The sequence below is a fragment of the Uloborus diversus genome, chromosome 7 (genome assembly GCF_026930045.1).
Source record: "Uloborus diversus isolate 005 chromosome 7, Udiv.v.3.1, whole genome shotgun sequence".
Taxonomy (NCBI): domain Eukaryota; kingdom Metazoa; phylum Arthropoda; class Arachnida; order Araneae; family Uloboridae; genus Uloborus; species Uloborus diversus.
The window spans coordinates 106,488,870-106,511,855 of record NC_072737.1 but is presented as its reverse complement, the minus strand read 5'-3'; the positions used below and the strand labels follow the sequence as shown (position 1 = coordinate 106,511,855).

General features: G+C 36.7%; 1 protein-coding gene across 1 annotated transcript in view; it reads left to right on the top strand.

Moving 5' to 3' along the window:
* LOC129226402 (cyclin-dependent kinase 12-like) overlaps nt 1–22,986 on the top strand; it is a 171,092-nt gene that overhangs the window by 144,941 nt on the left and 3,165 nt on the right. The window contains exon 14 of the mRNA XM_054861002.1: nt 11,550–11,592. Coding sequence (XP_054716977.1) covers nt 11,550–11,572 — 23 coding nt within the window. The 3' untranslated portion in view covers nt 11,573–11,592. The remainder of the gene's footprint in view (nt 1–11,549; nt 11,593–22,986) is intronic.

Below are 22,986 nucleotides of genomic sequence, written 5' to 3'. Positions count from 1 at the left end.
CAGCTCATTTCCTAATAAAAACAAAGATCACTCAAAAAACCGCTTTTTTTATTTTAAGTAGAGCAAAAAAAAAGTTATCTCCAAAATTCCCCGTACTGTGGCAAAAGTGACAAGGTAAAGTAAGTGACAAAGAAAAAAAAATCTCGCTGTTTTTAGTGACTTAAATGCGCACAACTATGAAATGTAACGTAATATACGTACAACAAAACGTCCAGCTTGGGGGGTTGGGAGAATGAAAAAAGAAATAAATGCAATCCCTAAATAAAACAAAAAAAAAAAAGGGAAAGAAAAAAAAAGCAAGCGCTTCCGGAAAAACACGTGGTCATCACATCATAAAATTAGAAGTAAGCTATATAGTAAAAAAAAAAAAAAAAAAGATTAACACTGTTTGCGATTAAAATTCCGTCGTAAATACCGAATCGAAATCCAAGTAGTGACGTCAGAGCCATAGAAGATTGAAGAACGCTTTTTTCGACTGATGCGTGGAAAGACATGATGTGTTCAGCATTAAAAAAATTGTAAAAAAAAAAAACTATTGCGTATTTTTAAGAACTTTTTTCTTTTGAAGAGGGCGAAATGTTTTTACTATTACCAACTTAAATTTTAGAAATGAGGCTTTGATACTTTTCGCAGGAAGATATTAGAAAAATATAAACCCCAGAAAAAAATGCAAAATAAAGGTTTTTTCAAAAATTTATAAAAAATACAAAAATTGCTCTATTTTCAAAATTTTTTTGTTCATCATATTTAAAATTAAATTTCCGACCCTATAGTACAAAACATATTTGTGTGGCGAGATTGGTTCGGGGTCTGTGAGGTTAAAAGTACTAAAAAGTGCTAAAAATCACATAAAACATTAAATAACTTTTTTTCTAATTAAAATATCGAAAATCGAAGCCCGAGGTGCACAACTTCAGCAAAAACTACACCTGTATACCAAATTTCATCTTTCTAGGAATTACCGTTTTCCCGGGATGCGCGCCACACACACTCACACACAAACATCTTATTTTATTACTAGCCGCCTGCGGCGACCAGCTGGTCCGCCTTTTTACGCCATTCGCCTTTTTGCGCCAGAGTTGCCGCCTTCGGCGGCTGCTTAGACAATTTAGCGACGGTATTAATCAACGTTTTTCTCTTTTTCCTCAATATTATCATTCGCCTTTTTACACCGATGTTGCCGCCTTTGGCGGCTGCTTAAACAAATTTCGTGGCGGTATCAATCAATCTATATCTATGTATATCATTAGTAGTTTGAATAAAATATTTTCTAGATCTATTTCCAGTTCCGTCGTTTGGAATATTTTTAAAGGAGGGGGTACGACGTACTCTTTATGCAAATTTTGTCGAAAAATAACAAAAAGCACTTCCACTTTTATGTGAAAGCATTGTTTTTTCAAAGTCATGGTGTGTGTGGGGAGGGGGGCACTGACACCCAGTTGAAATTCCTTAAATGACGGACATGCCTCTTTCTTGCTGTCCATCTGCTATATCGAACTCTATATTTGTCTATCTATCAATCTATACGATCTGCGCATATCTACCTCCTGACAGTACAATCTTTTTTTTATTTATATAAGTATTAATTCGAAAACAAAAACATTTTTTGTCCACTCAACCTCTATCTCTGTATCTACCTAACCTAACCGCCAATTCGTAACAGAAACGAAGATCATGCAAAAAATCGCGGACTTTATTTATTTAATCAAAATAGCCCTCAAAAATAAAAGCTCTTTGTTCCCCGTAGTGTTCAAAAAGTAGCGCTTGCAAAAAAAAAAAAAAAAAGAAAAAAAAGAAAGGTGAAGAGAAGGCAAACGATTTCAGTTGGATCACGTGATGAGGTAAACTCGGAACTCAGCCGGCAAGCGAACAGCGCGCGTTGTGTTCTGCCATTAAAAAAATTGTAAAAAAAAAACTATTGCGTATTTTTCAAAACTTTTTTCTTCTGAAGAGGGCGGAATGTTTTTACTATTACGAACTGAAATTTTAGAATTGAGGGTTCAATACTTGTCGCAGGATGGGTTTCGAAAAAAACTAAACCCAGAAAAAAATGTAAAATAAAGGTTTTTTCAAAAATCAATAAAAAATACAAAAATTGTTCTATCTTCAAAATTTTTTCAATCATCATATTTAAAACTAAATTTCCTACATTATAGTACAAAAAATATTTGTGTGGTGCGATTGGTTCGGGGTCTGTGAGGTAAAAAGTACTAAAAAGTGCAAAAAAACGCATAAAACATTAAATAACTTTTTTTCTAATAAAAATATCAAAAATCGAAGCCCGAGGTGCACTTTTTCAGCAAAAACTGCACCTGTATACCAAATTTCATCTTTCTAGGCCTTACCGTTTTCCTGGGATGCGCGCCACAAACACACACACACACACACACACACACACAAACATCTTATTTTATTATATGTATAGAAGATAGATATGTATAGATTCTGTAGTAGTGGACTCGCACTTTCTTTATTTTGCCATGCCCCCTGAAAAAGTGTAATTCAATTGCATCTGAGTTCGTTTCAACTACTTGTAAAAAGTTCATTATTAAATTTATCAGAATTTATCTTGATATGTTGAAGGTTTTAAAATGAAGACTTTAGTCAGGCAATAGAACATAGAAATAGAGGAATTCTAATACTCTAAAACAGTAGTGCCCAACATATAGCTCGCAAAACTGATCCTTTTAGCCAGCTGAAATATTTGGTTTGGAAAAATGAATTTACTGTAAAAAGTAGCTTTTCTTTAATGAAAGAATATGCTTTCCAGTTACATGAGTGATTAGATGCACTATTGACATCAAAGGTCAATGTTTTTATGAAGTAAATTTATTATTTTAAACTTATTCAATTTTTATCCCATTCATTACTATTCTGCCCTATTTAATAAATAATTATTAGATATTTAAACATCAGTGTATTGCATTCATTATATTTTTATTTTACTTGAATTTATGTGATGAAGACAAATTAAGAATAATTTATTACTTTCAGTAGTATGCACTGATATTTTTTCAGTCACAAGTATGTGCTCCAATGAGGTAATGGCACTCATGTAAAAGTTTTTCTAATGCCCATTTCCGAAAAAAATGGCAAGTTTGACATTAAATAGTACCATTCTCTTCGTGTAACAAGGTCATGAAAAAGTCTTGGAAAAGCCATGGAATTTTTTTATCCAAATTGAGTATGAACCCTGAAGTAAGTAAGTTGTTGTTTGTAAAGTGGGGGGGGGGGTTATATTGAAAAATTGTGTGACATCATTTATAGAAAACCACTTCCTGGAAGTTCTGTCCAAGAAATGTTGATATTGAGCGTGTCGGAGAGAATGCCGTTGGATAAAAGTAGGCTTGCCAGACGTCCCGGTTTGACCGGGACAGTCCCGACCGGTTTACTTCAGGTCCCGGAAAAAGATAAATTTGATTAGATGACCAAAAATGTCTAAAAATAATTATTTGTTAAGGGTTATTTTTGATATTTTGTCATTTGAAACGTAAACTTGTAAAATTTATATCGAATCAGTTTGTGAGGATTTTTACAACATCATTAAAACTAAAAAAGACTTTCTAAACAAAGTCCTGGCGAATGAAAAATACATCTTTCAAGTTTTCATTCGTCTCATTCAGATCATTTCTTCTTACTAAAGTAACTAATAAATATTTGCATGTAAGAAATAAATGTTTAAATTTATCTGCTTGCGTCAAAAATTATTGCCCCTGGTTAAGCTCATAATTAGTATTTATTCATAGCATTGAGAATTAACTACCCTCTAAAACACGCTAAAAACCAGCCAGGGGTGTATTCTCTTCAGGGGTGTTTGTGATCCGAAATTTCCAATAATATTGAGCTGACAACATGTTCTGAAGCTGATAAATTAAAAATAAATAAATAATAATTTTCAATAATTTTTCTTTGCATTTTTCAAAACTTTTTACGGAATAAGGGTGGGGGGGGGGGGGGTCCGAGCTTCCTCATAGCTTCTGAAAATTTTACACTATCTTCAGAAAATTTTACTTGAGTGCACTATCACCCCTGGGTCCCTTTTGAATACGTACGACCGGGGGGGGGGGGTTTCCGGTGAAAGACCAAGGAGAGGAGCTCTCTAGTCTCTTTATTAATACATGAACACCGCTCGATCATCTTCGATTTAGAGGAATTTCGATAAATTTTATAGAGGTGTATAGAGATGCTTTTGAAACTAACCTATGCAAATTTTCTGTTTCCGAGACCCAACTCCTGATGATCTAGAATCTCCCCAAAAAAGTGATCAAAACTGTCGCAGCTTTTTGTGACAAATTGCCTTGTTTAAACTAACGTTGAAAATAATTTTATCACACTGGAAACCTGGAATTTTGGGAGCTTACAAGCAACATTACCCAAATGTGAATCACCAATTGGAATAAAACTTTGCACGTCGATAGAACAATTAAAAATATTGAAGACGTATTTTTTTTTCCCTCGGCAACAAACACTTTTAACCGGGTGAATATTGGATAAGTGGGATATTAGAAAGTAAAATATTTTTTTTATTCTAAATTTTAATTACAAAAACTCAAATAATGATTGAAATTTTGAAAAGAAACTAAACAGACTAAAGTTGACGTGTTTCAGGATGTTCTGAACATACTCTTGGATAGGGATAAACCATTCCTCGCAATCAGTCTTACACTGTCGAGCGGCTAGTTGCCGGTGAGCAATGCCATGTCAGATAAATCACCTTCTTGACCTCAACATTTCCGATTTCAAAAAAATTTGGCATTCAAGACACATATGACAAGATAAGTAATCATGCCAATTTTTAGATTTCTGTTCTGAAAATTGTTCAAAATATAGGCCTGCAAAAAATTTAAAACGTGCGAAAAAAAAAGTGTTTCTACAAATGTCTGTAACTTTTCTCCTAATTATAGTAGAATGAAAATTCAAAAAATATTGTAAAGCTAAAACATAGAGCTATCTATATATAACATGATTTTCGTAAGATGGATTTAATTTTAGGGATTATTCACCGTAACAGGGTAGTATTGCGAGGGATGGTTTACCCCAATAAACAGTATTTTCAAAACAATCAATAAGCACGTTAGCTTTAGTTTGCTATGTTTTTTCAATTTTTCTAGCATCATTTGAATTTTGTTATTAAAATTTCAAATAAAGAAATATATTGTACCTTTTAACATCCCAAATATCCAATGTTTAGGGGTAAATTTCACCCCGTAAAAAGTGTTTGTTGCCAATAAAAAAAAATACGTGTTCATTATTTACACGTGTTCTAGTAATGTGCAAAGTTTTATTCATATCGGTGTTTCACACTCGAGTAGGGTTACTTGTTAATATTCTTGTGATTTTGTGCTCATTAGATTTTTTGTAGCACTCATGTGAAGTCGTGAAAAAGTGCGGTGGGAAAATTATTTCCTGAATTTCCTTGATTTTCAAAAAAGCTTTCGATAAGGTACCGCATGTTGCTCTACTTAGCAAATTAGCTGATATAGGAATAGGAGGGAAAACTTTCATTTGGGTAAAAAATTGGCTGACCGGAAGGAAACAAAGAGTAGTTGTAAGGGGAAATTATTCTAATTGGAGTGAGCTCTTAAGCGGGGTTCCTCAAGGATCAGTGTTAGGGCCTGTTTTGTTTATTGTCTTTATGAACGATATTCACAAAAATATTTCTGGGAACATGAATTGTTTTGCTGATGATGTCAAAGTTATGGGGACTGTAGAAAATGAAGAACAAGCAAATCAGCTGCAAGAGGATCTAGATCATATTACGGAGTGGGCTGATAAATGGGGTATGGCTGTTAATGCTGGGAAATGTCAAGTGCTACATTTAGGGCATGGAAATAAGTGTACAAGTTATTATTTGCAAGGTTCAGTCATTAGTCAGGCAGACAAAGTTACTGATCTGGGGGTCCTAATAAGTCAGGATTTAAAGTTTAGCCAACAGTGCAGCATTGTTAGCAACAAAGCCAATAAGATGCTTGGGTTTATCAATAGATCTAATTCAAATAAATCTAAAGAAGTTCTTCTGCCCTTATATAGAAGTTTGGTAAGACCCCATTTGGAGTATGCTGTTCAGTTTTGGTCTCCTTATCTTAAGAAAGACATTAATGTATTGGAAAGGGTTCAAAGGTGGGCTACAAGGCTAATAAGTGGACTTTCCCACTTAGATTATGATTCCAGGCTTAGAAGGCTAAAAATGTACAGTCTTGAGCAAAGAAGAGACCGAGGGGACATGATTCAGCTGTTTAAATTTATTAAAACGAAAGATGTTACGGGGCTAAAGTTTAGCACTGAAAACAGGACAAGGGGTCATTGTTTTAAACTATTTACATCTCAGGCTAACATGGATATTAGGAAAAATTATTATTTTAGCAGGGTAGTGGAACCTTGGAACAGCTTACCGGAAGAGGTGATAATGAGCAAAGGAGTAGACAGTTTAAGAGGGCCATTGATCTTTACTGGGGATTGTAAATTGACTAGGACCAGTCTAGTTGGGCCCAGAGCCTGTTGCTGGTCGTCACTTTTGTATTTGTATTTGAATGCTCTGCCAAGTAAAGACTATTCCATCTGAATGAATCTAGCAGGGGAGAAGGGAAAATAGCGATGGGATTTTGATGCATGCGTTTTATAATGCCACTAGTGCCTTATTCATTTATTGCATTCTCTAAAATAAAATAAGGGAAAACAAAAATAGTTACCATGGAAACAACAAAAAGAAAATAAAGTATTTTCATTTCGTTCAGGAATGTAAAAGCAAAGTGGTAAGCTCAAAACCTTGTTGTGAATAAATTTTTGCCGTGAGAATATAGATCGAATCTACTTTAGATTTAAAACGTGTTGCTGTGAGCAAATTTTTTATTTTTACAAAACTAAGGCTAAATAATAGAGAGGCAAAAGTGCACATCTGAAACAAACCAACTAACAACCCTATAAACTAATAGATACGTCCATTTCCGCCTATAAACCGGATTAGCCTTTCCATGTAATCGATGGTCAGGCATCAAGTGCTGCCATGGTTTGTCAGAAAATCTGAATTTAAAGGTTCTTGTGATTCTATTGTCAAAAGTCAAAACACTCATTTTTAAAAGGTTGCAGTTGCAGAGTATAAGACTGACAGCCTATTTTCAAAGCGCTGTAGCTCAAGTTTGTCACCTTTAATCTTCTTTCTGTTAAAACCATTAGAGATAACCGATTTTTTTCTTATCAAAATAAGTTTTTTTTTTCAATGCTGTTCTTTCAGATAAGAATGAAAAAATGAGCTAAAAAATGTGTCCTTCTAACGAATTTGCCATGTTTAAGCTAAAGTTACTGAAAATTTTATCACACTAGAAGCCTGAAATTGTAAGAGCTTAAAGTACTTTTGGTTGTCAATACGTTCGGGTATTTATGTGAGCTTGAGTTTATTAATTTTTTAGTAGCATGAATGCTAAGTCTTGACAAAAGGCAGTGGATAAATCTTTTCCTGGATTTTCAAAATGTGATAAATTCTAAACAAAAATAATTCAAAAACTCGTACTTTGCGATTCTATTCTCAATATTATATGTTTTTAATGGTTTACAGTTGCAGAGTGTAAACATTGATTTTCTAAATGATATTGTCAAGCAAGGGCGCCCATATGGGGGGGGGGGGGCAAGAAAGGCTCAAGCCCCCCCCCCCCCCCCCCCCCCCCCCCCCCCCGTCTTGAAATTAGAACTTCCTTGCTTTTAGTACTTTTTTCTTTGAAAAAATGTAAAAACATTTCTTCTCCAGCAATTATTGAATAAGTTAAAAATGTCAAATTTTAATAACTCTAATCTGTACTGAAATCGGTTTCTATGGGGAAAATATCTTGCCAAACCATGTGGTAAATATCTGACCCCCCCCCCCTTAAAATTCTGCATATGGGCCCCCTTGTTGTCAAGTGGCTATCAAAATCGATCACATGAAATTAGTCTATTTTCGATGCGCTGTAGTTCAAGTTTGTCACTTTACGCATTTTTTTTCGATAGTACCACTAGAAACAACAGATTTTTTCCTATCGGATATTTTTTTTTTCTTTCTCTTTTTTGGTTTTATGATGCGTGCTGTAAAATTTTTTACCTTGTGCTTGTTTCTATTAAAATTGCATTGGAATTTACAATTTAAGTAATTTTGTTGTGAGTTTTACTTGCATGTATTGCTTAAATGTTTGTTTTATTGTGTCTTAAGAAATGAATCATGCCAACTAAATCATAAACATTATTTTTTAATGTTTTCAGAATGAGTGCAAAAGAAGGACAAGAAGCGAAATACCCGTGACGTATCGAGTCGTGGCTGATCTAGGAATCGGTGTCGCTGTGGTAGAAGCTGTGTCTTCTAGAGGTGTGGGTTCGATTCCAACCTTGCCCTGGGTGTTCTTCCATCCTCATGTATTATAAATCTTTCATTTGTATTGTCTTGAGAATAAAATTTGGAAAAACGTTGTGGATTATTGGAGGTATAAAGCTTCTCCGCTGAGAATAGCTAAAGACCTCAATGTGTGTTATCAAATCAAATCAAACCTATAACTTTCAACTCGACGAATTTTCGGCTTCATTTGATGTTTCGACTTGAAAGTAACCTACCGAGTATCAGGGCCGTATCCAGAGGGGGGGGGGGGCTGACGGGCCCGCCCCCCCCCCCGAAACCCGAAGTGATTTGTACCGTAAAATAGAAGGGTTTTTTTTCTTTAAATTCCTAATGTCAGAAAAGGAAAATAACAAAGTTTTTTTTTTATTCTTAATTTTGCTACTATTCAAAATTTATAATATTTTGCAGAAATGCAGAAAAAGCAGTTCTAGTTCTCATTAGCTGCAAGGCACACTTGAAATTTAGACCTTTAATTAGGACTTCCTGCTCTCTTTCCCAATTCAGTTCAGGGAAGTCCAGGGTTAAAGCAGGCCCTTTGTCAGTTCGGTAGACTTTTCAAGTCCACCAAACTGACTTCTGTGCACTTCCTCCTCCAGGGGCTTGCACAGAAATTTTGGGGTTGTCACAAATGCTTCTTTTGGGCCCCCTCCATATTGTTTACCCATATTTTCAACCCTAAGCTTAAAAATATTAGGCCCCATTTAAGCTCGGGCCCGGGCCAACAGGTGTCACTTCTCCCCTTTGTGCACGACCCTGCCCTCCTCCCCCTAAAACTCTTATAAAACTTACACTGTACTGATTTCGAGCCGGGGACTCCTCAAAGACTGGGCCCCTAGTTTCCGATTAGGCGAGTATCTTGTTACCAAGATGTGCCAAATTCAGCTCCTTGATACATCCTGAGTAAAAAATGCAAAAATCACGATTCTCGCGTTTTTGTAGCATAATTTTCAAGATCATTTTTGTGACTGATATGTTTCTTGTCTTGCATTTATTTAATGCCGAATTCGTGGAAGTTCTTTTGTTATTGCTTGTTTTTTCTCTTACTTCTAATGCATACTGTTAATACCTTTATTAGTATGAGGAAAAAAATAACACTTACTCTACTCTCTTTCATTTTCTGCACTACTTGTGATTGAAAAAAAAAGTTTGTTCCGAGAAATATTTCCTTGCATTTGTTTTTAACTTAAAACGGGTGTGTCTTACAAAGTTATAATCATTTTGTAAGACTGTGCAATCAACTTCTGAAAAGTGTAAATAAAGAGCTTCAAATAATTTCAACTGTTCGAAAGTCTTTGAAAATTATTTAAGTTTTTGAAATTCCTTGAAAAGTTCTTCAACTTTGTATCTTATCAAGAAAATAAAGTATGAATTATCCAAATGGCTAGAATATTACTATTCCGTTCTTATTTTCTGAATGTCTACACCATTTCTTTTAAACTATTTTGTACAATTTTCATACTGTATGGCATTTAATGAAAAAAAAATGGGAGTAGGGTTAGTGATCAAAAACAAACTTCACTAAAAGCCGATGTGAGCAGATGACTGGGTGCTTCTCTTTTCTCCTCTCTCATTTTTCCTCTCTGTCCATTAAGTTCCATGATTTGTCGAGCAAGCAATTTTTATTTTATTTGATCTTGATTTGCAAAAGAATGTAACTTTTAAAAGACTTTGTATGCCCAGTTTTTTTCATATTTTTATTGTCTCAATTACCTAATATAAGGCCTAGAAAAACAGATTTTTTTTTTTTTTTTCGAAAATTTCTCGGGGGAAAAACCTCCGGACCCCCTGAAATTATGGGTGTTCTACATCCGACTTAAAGGGACACTCTCCTGTTATCCTTACCACTAAAGATGAATAAGAAAAATAATAAGAAATTAAAATAACATCGTCCAAACAGTGGAATCATTAAAAATCGGGACAAAAAGTCTTCTATGTTAACATTTTTATACGTTTGTTGTGTCTATATATACTGTATGTGTGTGTGTTAGGGCAATGTGCTAATCCGGGCCCCTCCCGAAAAAAATTTCTGGATACGGCCTTGCCGAGTATTATTTTAAACAGGGATTTTTTTTTTTTTTTTTTGAACAAAAAAGTCCATGTTCATAACAAAACCCGTCTCATGAAAACAAGGGAAAATTTGGACAAAAAAAAAAAAAATTAATTTGAATTTTGACTTCTGGAATTCAAATTATGTTTTTCGCAATCACGAGTGTGTGTGTGTATGTTTGTAGGCATATGTGTTTGTGTATGTATGTAGGTGTATGTGTTTGTCTGTGCAGGCATGAGTGTGTGTATTTGTGTGTGTTGGTAAGCGTATGTGTATGCGTGTATGTAGGTGTGTGTGTATGTATGTAGTTGTATGTGTTTGTCTGTGTGCAGGCATGAGTGTGTGTATTTGTGTGTGTGTTGGTAAGCGTATGTGTATGCGTGTATGTAGGTGTGTGTGTATGTATATATGCACGAGTGTGTAGGATATGGACGCAACCTGGAGGCGGTTTTCGCTATAGGAGCAGCATCGTGAGGCCGGTCAACGGTGGTGCTGCAGAGGGAGGCGGGGGGAAATAAAATCATAGCACGCCAAAAACAGTCAAGTAAAAACAAAAAGCAATGTGATTGCTCAAAAAAAAAAAAAAAAACCACGATTTAATAGGGGGAAAGCGATATTTACATGTTTTTTACAACATATTAAATAATCAGGAGCACCCTCTGCGATTTTAACCTTTCTTTTTTAATGTACATTTCAACTAGACTAATAAAGCTCTGTTATGTGGTGTTTTTTGTTTATTTTTTTATTCATTTTCAACCTTCTCATAAAATGTCCTTATATATTAAAATTGCTTTTCATGTATGTATTGCTTGTTCTGTGTCACTGCATATTTTTACTGTACCGAGTAAAAAAAGGATAATGCCAATCTACATAGTACATGTAATAATTTTTTTTTAAATATATTTAAAAATTTATTAACCTTATCTTTGTTTTGAAAGTATTGTCTCCGTTTTGTATTGGAAACTAGTACTGTTGAAAATGAATTATGCGTTTCATTTATGCTTCATGTTAATAATTGCAATCGTCTCATTTGCAATATATATTTTAAAATTTTCAATATCTGCCGACTAGAAGCATTCATTTTCTTTGCTAAACCCATTAAATACGTGTGTACTCACATCAACATTTCCTTTGTCTTTCCAGATGAAACACAGAAGAGCAAATGATAGCTACTTGAACTGAAATGGTAACATAATTTTCTTTATTTGTATCTCCTGCTTCAAATGACAAGCTAGAAGCAAATCATTTGTTAGGATCAAATGAGATCATCTAAAATGAAAATTTAGAAGATGCAAGGAATATGTCTTTTGTTAACCTGTGATTTTTTTAATAATCTCGTTTTTAGTGAAGTAGTACCATAGTTAGGGTTACCAGATAACCGGATTTCAATACCTCCGAAAATGTCCGGATTTTAGGATTATATTCGGAAAATGTAAGAACTGATTGACTTAATGCATTGAGAAGAGATAAAATGGAGAGAATTAGATTAGAGTGAAAACTATCATTCGTGAAGCAGAGACCCCAAGTCACGTGATAGACTTTAAAGCAAAGCATTGGAAGAAATCAGGTTTCTTTCGCAAAATGTTTCACGCAAAACGTGCCAACCATTCGTCATTGTTGAGTCACGTGACTTGGGGTCTTTCGGGTCAGCTTTTGCTAATCCAATGATTCGACTTGCTCCCTTCATTTTAATTCCTGCTTTAAGACTTAATGATTACTTTGTTTTAATATATTGTTTAAACTCCAGCAGGGACTAGTTCAGTAATCAGGGCCGTGCAAAGAAATTTTGGGGCCCGTCACAAATGACTTTTATGGACCCCCTCCATATTGTCTACTCCTGCGCATATTTCACACCTCATTTTAAAAATCTCGGGCTTCCTTTAGGTACGGGCCAACAGGTGTTCCTTCTCCCCCCCCCCCCCCCCATCAACAATATGCTCGTAGTAAAAACATATTCCGGAGACTAAATTTTTTCGGCACTGCCGATCTTGCCGGAATGAAACTGTAACTGTCCAAAATTTTATTATGGCAAAATCTCAATTGAGGAAGTGAGAAGCAAAGAGATGTAAGTAGACATTATAAAGTTTTGGAGCCGTGGTGGCCTGATCGGTAAGGCATTGGACTTCGGGCCGGAGGGTCTCGGGTTCGATCCTCGCTGGTCAAAGATCCACCCTCGTCATTAGTGGTGACTGGGCGACGTTAAATATGCGCGTGGTCACAATGTCCTCCAAGTGAAACGATACCTCTGGGGGTGCCAGACCAGAAAGTTATTCGGCTCCTGGCCTGGTTCTAAATTCTCGAACTGTTCATAGATGGCACCACCATCTATTGTGTTGTCTTCTGAAGGCAATGCGCCTGGCATATTGACCGTTCCCAAGCGGTAATTCTGTAATAGCTATGGCTTGGTTTCTTCCATGCTCGATAGATGGCGCCACTACTTTTTCATGATTATTTTTGCTTTCTTTTCAAAAATGTCTTGTGTCTTCTGAAGTTTTAACCATGGATAGCTTATCATCCGGCTTTACTTATTCAAATATTAATGTTACAAACGATCAAAACGAAAATTTGACTTACAGAGTAAAAGAAATCACTGATAAAAATGCAGCAAATGTAAGTTTTTAAAAAAAAAATTTCTTAATTTAATTGCGGATAATCCCGAAAAAAAAAGATGTTATTAAAGGGACAGAACAGCCGATTTAAATTATTGGAATTAAAAAAAAATGTGAAAATTCATGAGCCTAAAGGTTTAACGTTGTAATTAATACTTTAATCAACGGTCTAATTGATACAACTATATCAATTAGATAACATTATATGCAGTATTCGGGGGGGGGGGAGTACATGTATATAGTGTGAAATGTAAGTCAGAACAACTCTTTTACAAAAGTACTCCAATAGGCTTTCTAGTTTTTTATTTATTTATTTATTTATTTTTGAAAAACACAAAGACACACACACACACACACACACACACACACACATATATATATATATATATATATATATATATATATATATATATATATATATATATATATATATATATGCCAATGATTTTTTTTTTTTTTTTTTGGTGGTGGGGGTGTGTGATCGCTTCCTTTTGGAGGGGGGGACACATTCACCCTTAGTTTTATTTACCCATGTTTTGTAGCATTTTTTAAAATTAATTTTCTGTTTAGTTTGTTCTTTAAGTTTTGTTGTTTTTTCCACCAGTACTTACATGTACTTTACTTAATTGCTATGTTGGGCCTTTTTTGGTTAAAGATTTTTTAGATTGTATTTGTGTTTTAATAAAAATTGAATTAACTTCTCTTTTGATTGGCTTATACAGATTTAACTTAAATATGCTTGTTAATTTTATACACAGAACTGGTTACAGCAACACAGTGAAGATACAACAAGAAGTTCTGTCTAGAACTAGATGAGCCTACTTTCCCGCATACCCATACTACTTTCTAGTACCTGATCAATATTCTCAAAAATAGCTAAAATCGCAAATTTTTTCAAACACATTTTAAAAATACTTTAAGCTTATTTCTAGGAATAAAATAATCCCCACTCATCTAAAAAAAATTTATGCGTAAAAAAAAAGCAACTTTTAAACAAAGCAGCTAATACACTTTTTTCCATTAAAAAAAAATCTTTTACAGCTTTCAAAACGAGAAAATAATAATTAAAACTAATCAGCTCATTAAAATAAATACATCATATCAAAAAAAAAAAAAAATCGTTTCTTTTCCCCTGTTGCCAAAAAACATTTTTTTAAATGAATTAATGCACTTACTAAAAAAAAAAACAATAAAATGTCAACTTAAAGAAATAATTATCTTTGTCAAAAAAAAAAAAAAAAAAATCGTCTGCGCATATCTTTATGTAGAAACATAAATGACTTCGAGTTTATTCGCCAAAAACTGAGTAACTAAATTGAAACTTTAGCATAAAAATAAAAACAATTCATATCAACAATAATTATTTCACAGTTAAAACCATAGCTGCGGAGTCGGAGTCAATCTCATTTTGAGATAAAGGAGTCGGAGTCGAATATTTAAGAATTGGTGTCAGTCATTTGTCCACCGTGTATAAATTTTTGCCAAAACTACGAAGTCAGAGTCAAAGTCGGGGAGTCGGAGTCCGATTAATTGTAGGGGACAGGAGTCGGAGTCGGAGTCAAGTGCCCCTGAATTCTCGGAGTCGAAGTCTGGAGTTTGACGTCAAGAGTTATTTCCAACAAAATTTGTTTGAAGTAAATCCGCCTTCAAGTACGGAATCTTCATTGACTTTCAGTTTCCCCGTAGGCACTATTGTTAAGGGATTTGAACTGTTCAAAATTAAACGGAAAATTGTTCAAATCAAAAAGATATTTTATATACAAGTTTTCATCAAAAACTTCTTCCTACAAAGCTTGTTAAAGCAAATTCGCCTCACAGTTCGGAATTGCTTCGAATTTCCCCGTAGGCGCTAATGTTAAGTTTTTTTGAACTGTTCAAAATTGAACAAAAAATAGTTCAAATCAAAAAGTGAAATATGGGAATGAGGTGTCCTTGCCGAGATCTTTCGAACGAAAAAAAGTTAGTTCGAATCGGACTATTCATTCAAAAGTTATTAGGGGGGGACAGACAGACAGACCGACAGACAGACAGACCGACAGACAGACAGACCGACAGACAGACCGACAGACATTTTTCCCCATCTCAATACCCTACTTTCCAATTTTTAATTTTTCAATATTTATTTAATTATTTTATTTATTTTTGACTTTTTTTTGTTTTTCACGATATTTTTAAGATGCATTAAGCCTTCTTTCATGCTTTTTTCTTCTTTTTCTGACTTTTACTGGGAAAGTAGGCTAAAAAGTACTTGGCGTGTTGCAACAACATATCCGAAATCAGGGAGATTTAATAAATACAAAATCAGCTATCGCTGTGTGCATGACAGACAGAATAGTTTCTGGGGATGGTCCTTCAAAGCATACAGGATGCACTGCTAAATTGACAATCACAATACAAAGGCAAGTTGCTTTTAATTAAATGTATATATAACAGGGTTTGAAATAGGGTTCAATTTCTAAAAGGGGAATGTCCCCCGTTACTTCAGATTCCAGGGGGGATTTTTTGAGTTTCGGGGAGAATTTTTATAAGTTCTGAAAATTTTTTTACAATTTTTTTTTATAATTCATTTTTATTTCATTTTTCTATTTATTCATTTTTAAATTATAATTTTTTTGGTGTAATATCAGTCCCACATTTTCAAATAATTATTCCTTAATTTTGCAATTTTACTTCATTATTTCATTTTCAATAAAATATTTTACAACTAAGTAACATCACATACACTCAATTTTTTTTTTTTAAATAGAACATTTTCTGGTTCTAATTATCCGAATGGGGTTCGGTCCCGATTGTTTAGAAAAATATTTCTACTGAACAAAGACTTTTTTTCTGGCGATCAAAAAGTTAAAGTAAAAAATTGCCTATAATTTTCCAAAACGGACTGTCGTTTCCAGCAGTTTTCGGATCGCATTTCGACCGGCGGATCGGAATTAGTTGATATTGGCGGAACGGAATCGGTTGATGTAACCAGTTCTGTGTATAAAATTAACAAGCATATTGTTACAAATCCTGTAAATAGTAATTATTGTAGGAACGTAACCTGTAAATAGTTTCCCGTAATGAATATACAACCCCTTTTCATATGGCTAAAGTATACGACCCCTATTTCCTTTTTGTTCATTGATAAAATTTGATAACGGTCTACTGCTTTACAGAAGCGTGTGGAATATTTGAGAAATTTCTTTTCGGTGTCTATATAAGCCGTTAGCGATGGATAAACAGGGGAGTTTCGATTGAGGATTTCGAACTGAGAGTGTGTATTTGCTCTGTTTATAGCGAGGCATTTCGCTGTGTTGTTTTCGTATTTGGAAGTAAATACGTGTGTAAACGTTGAGTTTACGGTGTTGTGTGATAATTGCTTAATTGCTGATGAATAATTTAGCAGTTATTAACGATTTTTCCTGTACATAGTGTAAATAAATTTCCTGTGTTTTTATCAAGAACTGTGTCATCCTTTCAAGAAAGTGGAAGTCGCACCGAATCCGTTACAAATTGGCGCCCAACGTGGGGCTTCTTCTGGACTTTCTTGGAGTAAGTGACTTTGGGCATTTTTTTCATAAAGACTGTTTGAATTTATAGACTTTGTTTTTATGGTGATTACTCGCGCAATGGATGACCAATTAAAACAACTTCTGGCAGCAATTAATGCTGTGAAAAGTGACTTGACCGAAAGTTTCGCGGCTAATCAAGAACAATTAAAAAATGATATGGCGGCTAATCAAGAACAATTAAAAAATGATATGGCGGCTAATCAAGAACAATTAAAAAGTGATCTGACTGCAAGTATGTTGGCAAATCAAGACCAGTTAAAAAGCGATTTAACGGTGCTGAAAAAGGACTTAACGTCTAACCAAGAAGAAATTAAAAACGACCTTATTTCGGTAAAGACTGTGATGGAAAATAAATTTAATGACATAGAGCATCGAGTTGATGCTATTGAAGAAAAATTTGATACCGTTGAAAGCCGATTCAATGCTGTAGAAAATAAATTTGAAGAAGAAGATAGAAGATTTCATCTATTTAAAGAAGAGATCTTTAAGGACGTGGAAAGGAGATTGGCGACCGCGGAAAGCAGCTCTGTACAGTTTGGCGCTCCCACATCGGTTGCTCGACCGTCCATTAAACTTGCCACATTTGATGGGAAAACTTCGTGGCAGGTTTACAAAACTCAATTCATGATAGTGGCGGAAGCGAACGGATGGGACTCTGCTATCAAGGCCTGTCATCTTGCAGCATCCCTGAGAGGTGACGCAGCGGACATTCTCCAGACCCTTCCGGACAGCCAGCGCCTGGATTTCGCCGCTCTCACATCTGCGTTGGAGCTTCGCTTCGGTGAGAAGTGCCAGAAAGATTTCAGCCGACTCCAGTTGAAGTCCCGTTTCCAGAAAACCGGGGAAACCCTGCAAGAGCTAGCGGCGGACGTCGAGAGACTGTCTCATCTTGCTTTTTGCGACTGTCCCGCGGATGTTCGAGACAACCTGGCACTCAACTACTACATCGACGGGGTTCGAGATCCGGAAATCCAGAAAGCTCTACGGATGGCGGATGTCAAAGACCTGAATTCTGCTGTTGTGTATGCGATGAGATACGAGGCCGCCCAAGAAGCAACCCGTGTGGATCGCCATCTAATCCGGACTCAGGAAGCTGATGAGTCTGATTCCAGGTCGTCCCACCTCGCTGAACTTGAGAGACAACTCGGTGACTTGACAAGACATCTGAGCAGCATAACAGCCCAAAAGAAACAAGAGCAGAAGTGCTGGAAATGCGGTAGTGAAGGACACCTGCGAAGGAGTTGTCCGGCTCGCCAAGCTACGCGAGGGAAGGAAATCACCACCACTAGAGCTCTGCAGATTTCCTCTTATAGTAGTGGCAGTGATGGACTTTTCATTTACGCACATGTAAATGGGAACCCCTGCAGACTGATTGTCGACACTGGAGCCAATGTGACAATCATTAGGACAGATGTGGCTCGTGAATTTGGATTGAAACTGCTGTGGACATCGCCACGCGTAAGTCTCCAGACTGTGACAGGTGACAAGATCGAGATTGACGGTAATGTGGACTTGGAAATAGTGTTTGGGAATGCCACCTTCCATCATACGGCATTCGTCGCTAATATCACGGACCCCTTCATTCTCGGATTGGACTTTTTGAAGAAATATGACTTCACTCTCGACTTCAAGACTAATGAGCTGCACTCGATGAGAGAAGACATAGCCGTTTTCCCTGCAGAAAGTGATGTAAAATCCGCTCATCAAATAATAGCCCAAACAGATTTATCGATTCCCTCAAGGTCAGAATCATTAATACCTGGCTCCCTTGAAGAAAGCAATAGTTTTCGATTTGGACTCATTGAATACCCTAACCTAAGCAATAACCTAAACGGAGTGCTGGTAGCATCTACGCTTGTGGACCTTTCTAAGGATGTAATTCCTGTGAGAGTCGCCAACGTGAGTGAAAGGTCAAGGAATATCCGGAAAGGTGAAGTGTTAGCAACTTGTACTCCAGTAAACTGCATCATTAGAAGAATCAATTCCCCCGAGACTATGTCTTCTGAGTCCTTGACATCGAAGTTAATTGGGAGTGCGCCATTATCGAAAGATCAAAGAACTGCTGCGGAAGAATTGGTGGACGACTTCAAGCATCTGTTTTCATCTACATCGGAGGATGTTGGCCGTACGAATTTAACGCAGCACAGGATTTACACTGGAGAACACCCCCCTATTAAACAGCATCCAAGACGACTACCGTTCGCCAAGAAGGAAGAGGTTGAGACCCTCCTGAAAGAGATGAAGGAGAATGATGTAATCGAACCTTCATCCAGTCCTTGGGCCTCTCCCATCGTCTTGGTCCGAAAGAAAGATGGCTCCACCAGATTTTGTGTCGATTACCGACGGCTGAATGAAATCACCAAGAAAGACAGTTACCCTCTTCCACGGATAGACGACACCTTGGACACTCTTTCCGGACACAAGTGGTTTTCGACCCTGGACTTGAAGAGCGGTTACTGGCAGGTTGAGATACACCCTGATGACCGAGAAAAGACAGCGTTTACAACTGGACAAGGCTTATGGCAGTTTAAAGTGATGCCCTTCGGCCTCTGCAATGCACCAGCTACTTTCGAGCGTCTTATGGAGACAGTATTAAGAGGACTTTCCTACGAATCCTGTCTGGTCTACTTAGACGATATTATCATCGTGGGACGCAGTTTCGAAGAACATCTGGCAAATCTTAGGAAGGTGCTGCAAAAGCTTAAGGAAGCCAATCTGAAGTTAAGCCCGTCCAAATGTAATTTGTTCCGCCGGGAAGTGAACTACCTTGGTCACATCATCTCTTCTGAAGGTGTACAAACCGATCCAGAAAAGGTATCTGCTGTCAAGAGTTGGAGTCGTCCCCAAAACATCCATCAGCTGCGAAGTTTCCTGGGGCTCTGCACCTACTACAGGAAGTTTGTAAAGGGTTTTTCCAACATTGCACGACCTTTGCATAAGCTGACGGAGAGCAAGCAAAAGTTCGAATGGTCCAAAGAATGCGAAGATGCATTTCTACGACTGAAGGAGGCTTTAACATCAACGCCTATCCTCGCCTATCCTCAGCCTGAAAAATCCTTCATCCTGGACACTGATGCGAGCAACGAGGGCATTGGAGCTGTTTATCCCAAGAAATTGACGGAAATGAACATGTCATCGCTTACTGGAGCAAATGCTTATCAAAGTCGGAGCGAAATTACTGCGTCACCAGAAAGGAGTTACTGGCCATAGTGAAAGCTGTAGAACACTTCCATCATTACCCCTACGACCGAAAATTTCTGCTTCGGACAGATCATGCCTCATTAACTTGGCTTTTGAACTTCAAAAATCCTGAAGGCCAGATAGCCAGATGGATACAGCGGCTCCAGGAATATGACATGGAGATCAAGCATCGAAAAGGGTTATCTCACGGTAATGCTGACGCTTTATCAAGGAGACCCTGTCCTGAGAACTGCCACTATTGTTCCCGAATCGAGAAACAGTATGGAACGACTAGTCCTACCGCCTATCAGGTGACAGTGACTCCAACATCATCAGAACCTGATCCATGGAGTGATGACCAAGTTCGAAAAGATCAACTTGAAGACCCCGACATAAAACCAATTTTAGAGTTCATGGAAAGTGACAGTCGACGCCCTATCTGGCAGGACGTTTCCATCTTCAGTCCTGCAACAAAAAGATACTGGGCTTTATGGAACTCACTCCATTTACAGAACGGCGTGCTACACCGGAAATGGGAATCTGACGACGGCAAAACATCTAGGTGGCAGTTACTACTTCCCCGATCAAGGATTTCAGATGTTCTGAAAGAAATACATAGTAGTGCGACTGGAGGACATTTTGGTGTCTTGAAAACCCTCAATAAAGTTCGGGAGCGCTTCTTCTGGAGCAAGGCGAAGGATGACGTGGAGAAGTGGTGCCATTCTTGTGACGCCTGTGCTGCTCGTAAAGGACCGAAGAAGAGAAGCAGAGGGAAGCTACATCTGTACAACGTTGGAGCTCCTTTCGAACGAATTGGGATCGACATCCTGGGTCCTCTACCAAGAACTGCTGATGGGAACAAATACATTCTTGTTTCCATCGACTACTTCACCAAATGGCCAGAAGCATATCCCATTCCAGATCAAGAAGCTACCACCGTAGCAGAGACTCTAGTCCAACATTGGATCTCGAGATACGGAACACCTTTGCAGATTCATTCCGATCAAGGGAGGAATTTCATCTCTGCTGTGTTTAAGGGCCTATGTCAAATTTTCGGAATTGAGAAAACTGGGACAACACCACTACACCCACAATCGGACGGCATGGTGGAGAGATTTAACCGCACAATCCTGAATAATCTCTCACTTATGGTCTCCAGAAATCAACAGGATTGGGACAAGAAGCTACCTTTGTTCCTGCTGGCCTATCGCAGTGCTGTCCACGAGACTACCGGATATGCCCCATCTCAGATGCTCTTCGGACGAGAGCTTCGGCTACCTTGTGATCTCGTCTTCGGTCGTCCTCCGGATGCGCCTGCATCGCCTGAGGAGTACATCCAGGATCTCCAGGCCCGGTTGGAAAACGTTCATAACTTCGCACGAGAGCGAATCAACATCGCGGCGGAGAAGATGAAGACCCGATACGACACAAGGTCTACTGGACATGAATTCAACGAAGGCGACAAGGTTTGGTTATGGAATCCCATCCGACGGAAAGGTCTTTCACCCAAATTGCAGTCGCATTGGGATGGACCCTACAAAGTTCTTAACCGACTGAATGACGTTGTAGTGAGGATCCAAAAATCACCTAATGCAAAACCTAGGGTTGTACATTATGATCGGTTAGCCCCATACTATGGCCATAGTTCATGAGTATTACGTAAACAACCATGGTTGATAACATGAAAGTTGTAGATAATTTTTTTGCTTTTAATGTTTAGTAATATTTCTTGTTATTGTGTCTCCTATGCATTATTGGTTATTATTTAATGTGTGTATTTGTAAACTTGTGATAGAAGTTTGGCACCCTTTCTGGGGATTGTACTGCCCGGGACGTGCAGTCCTTAGGAAGGGGGCAATGTTACAAATCCGGTAAATAGTAATTATTGTAGGAACGTAACCTGTAAATAGTTTCCCGTAATGAATATACAACCCCTTTTCATATGGCTAAAGTATACGACCCCTATTTCCTTTTTGTTCATTGATAAAATTTGATAACGGTCTACTACTTTACAGAAGCGTGTGGAATATTTGAGAAATTTCTTTTCGGTGTCTATATAAGCCGTTAGCGATGGATAAACAGGGGAGTTTCGATTGAGGATTTCGAACTGAGAGTGTGTATTTGCTCTATTTATAGCGAGGCATTTCGCTGCGTTGTTTTCGTATTTGGAAGTAAATACGTGTGCAAACGTTGAGTTTACGGTGTTGTGTGATAATTGCTTAATTGCTGATGAATAATTTAGCAGTTATTAACGATTTTTCCTGTACATAGTGTAAATAAATTTCCTGTGTTTTTATCAAGAACTGTGTCATCCTTTCAAGAAAGTGGAAGTCGCACCGAATCCGTTACAAATTTAAGTTAAATCTGTATAAGCCATTCAAAAGAGAAATTAATTCAATTTTTATTGAAACACAAATACAATCTAAAAAATCTTTAACCAAAAAAGGCCCAACATAGCAATTTAGTAAAGATCATGTAAGTACTGGTGGAAAAAACAACAAAAGTTAAAGAACAAACTAAACAGAAAATTAATTTTAAAAAATGCTACAAAACATGGGTAAATAAAACTAAGGATGAATGTGTCCCCCCCCCCCCAAAAGGAAGCGATCACACCCCCACCACCAAAAAAAAAAAAATCATTGGCATATATATATATATATGTGTGTGTGTTTTGCAAAAAGTAAATAAACTAGAAAGTCTATTGGAGTACTTTTGTAAAAGAACTGTTCTGACTTACATTTCACACTATATATATGTACTTCCCCCCCCCCCCCGAATACTGCATATAATGTTATCTAATTGATATAGTTGTATCAATTAGACCGTTGATTAAATTATTAATTACAACGTTAAACCTTTAGGCACATGAATTTTCACATTTTTTCTTAAATTCCAATAATTTAAGTCGGCTGTTCTGTCCCTTTAATAAAATCTTTTTTTTTTCGGGATTATCCGCAATTAAATTAAGAAAAAAAAATTTTTAAACTTACATTTGCAGCATTTTCATCAGATTTCTTTTACTCTGTAAGTTAAATTTTCGTTTTGATCGTTTGTAATATTAATATTTGAATAAATAAAGCCGGATGGTAAGCTATCCATGGTTAAAACTTCAAAAGACACAAGACATTTTTGAAAAGAAAGCAAAAAAAAAAAATTATGAAAAAGTAGTGGCGCCATCTATCGAGCATGGAAGAAACCAAGCCATAGCGTGGATTACAGAATTACCGCTTGGGATCGGTC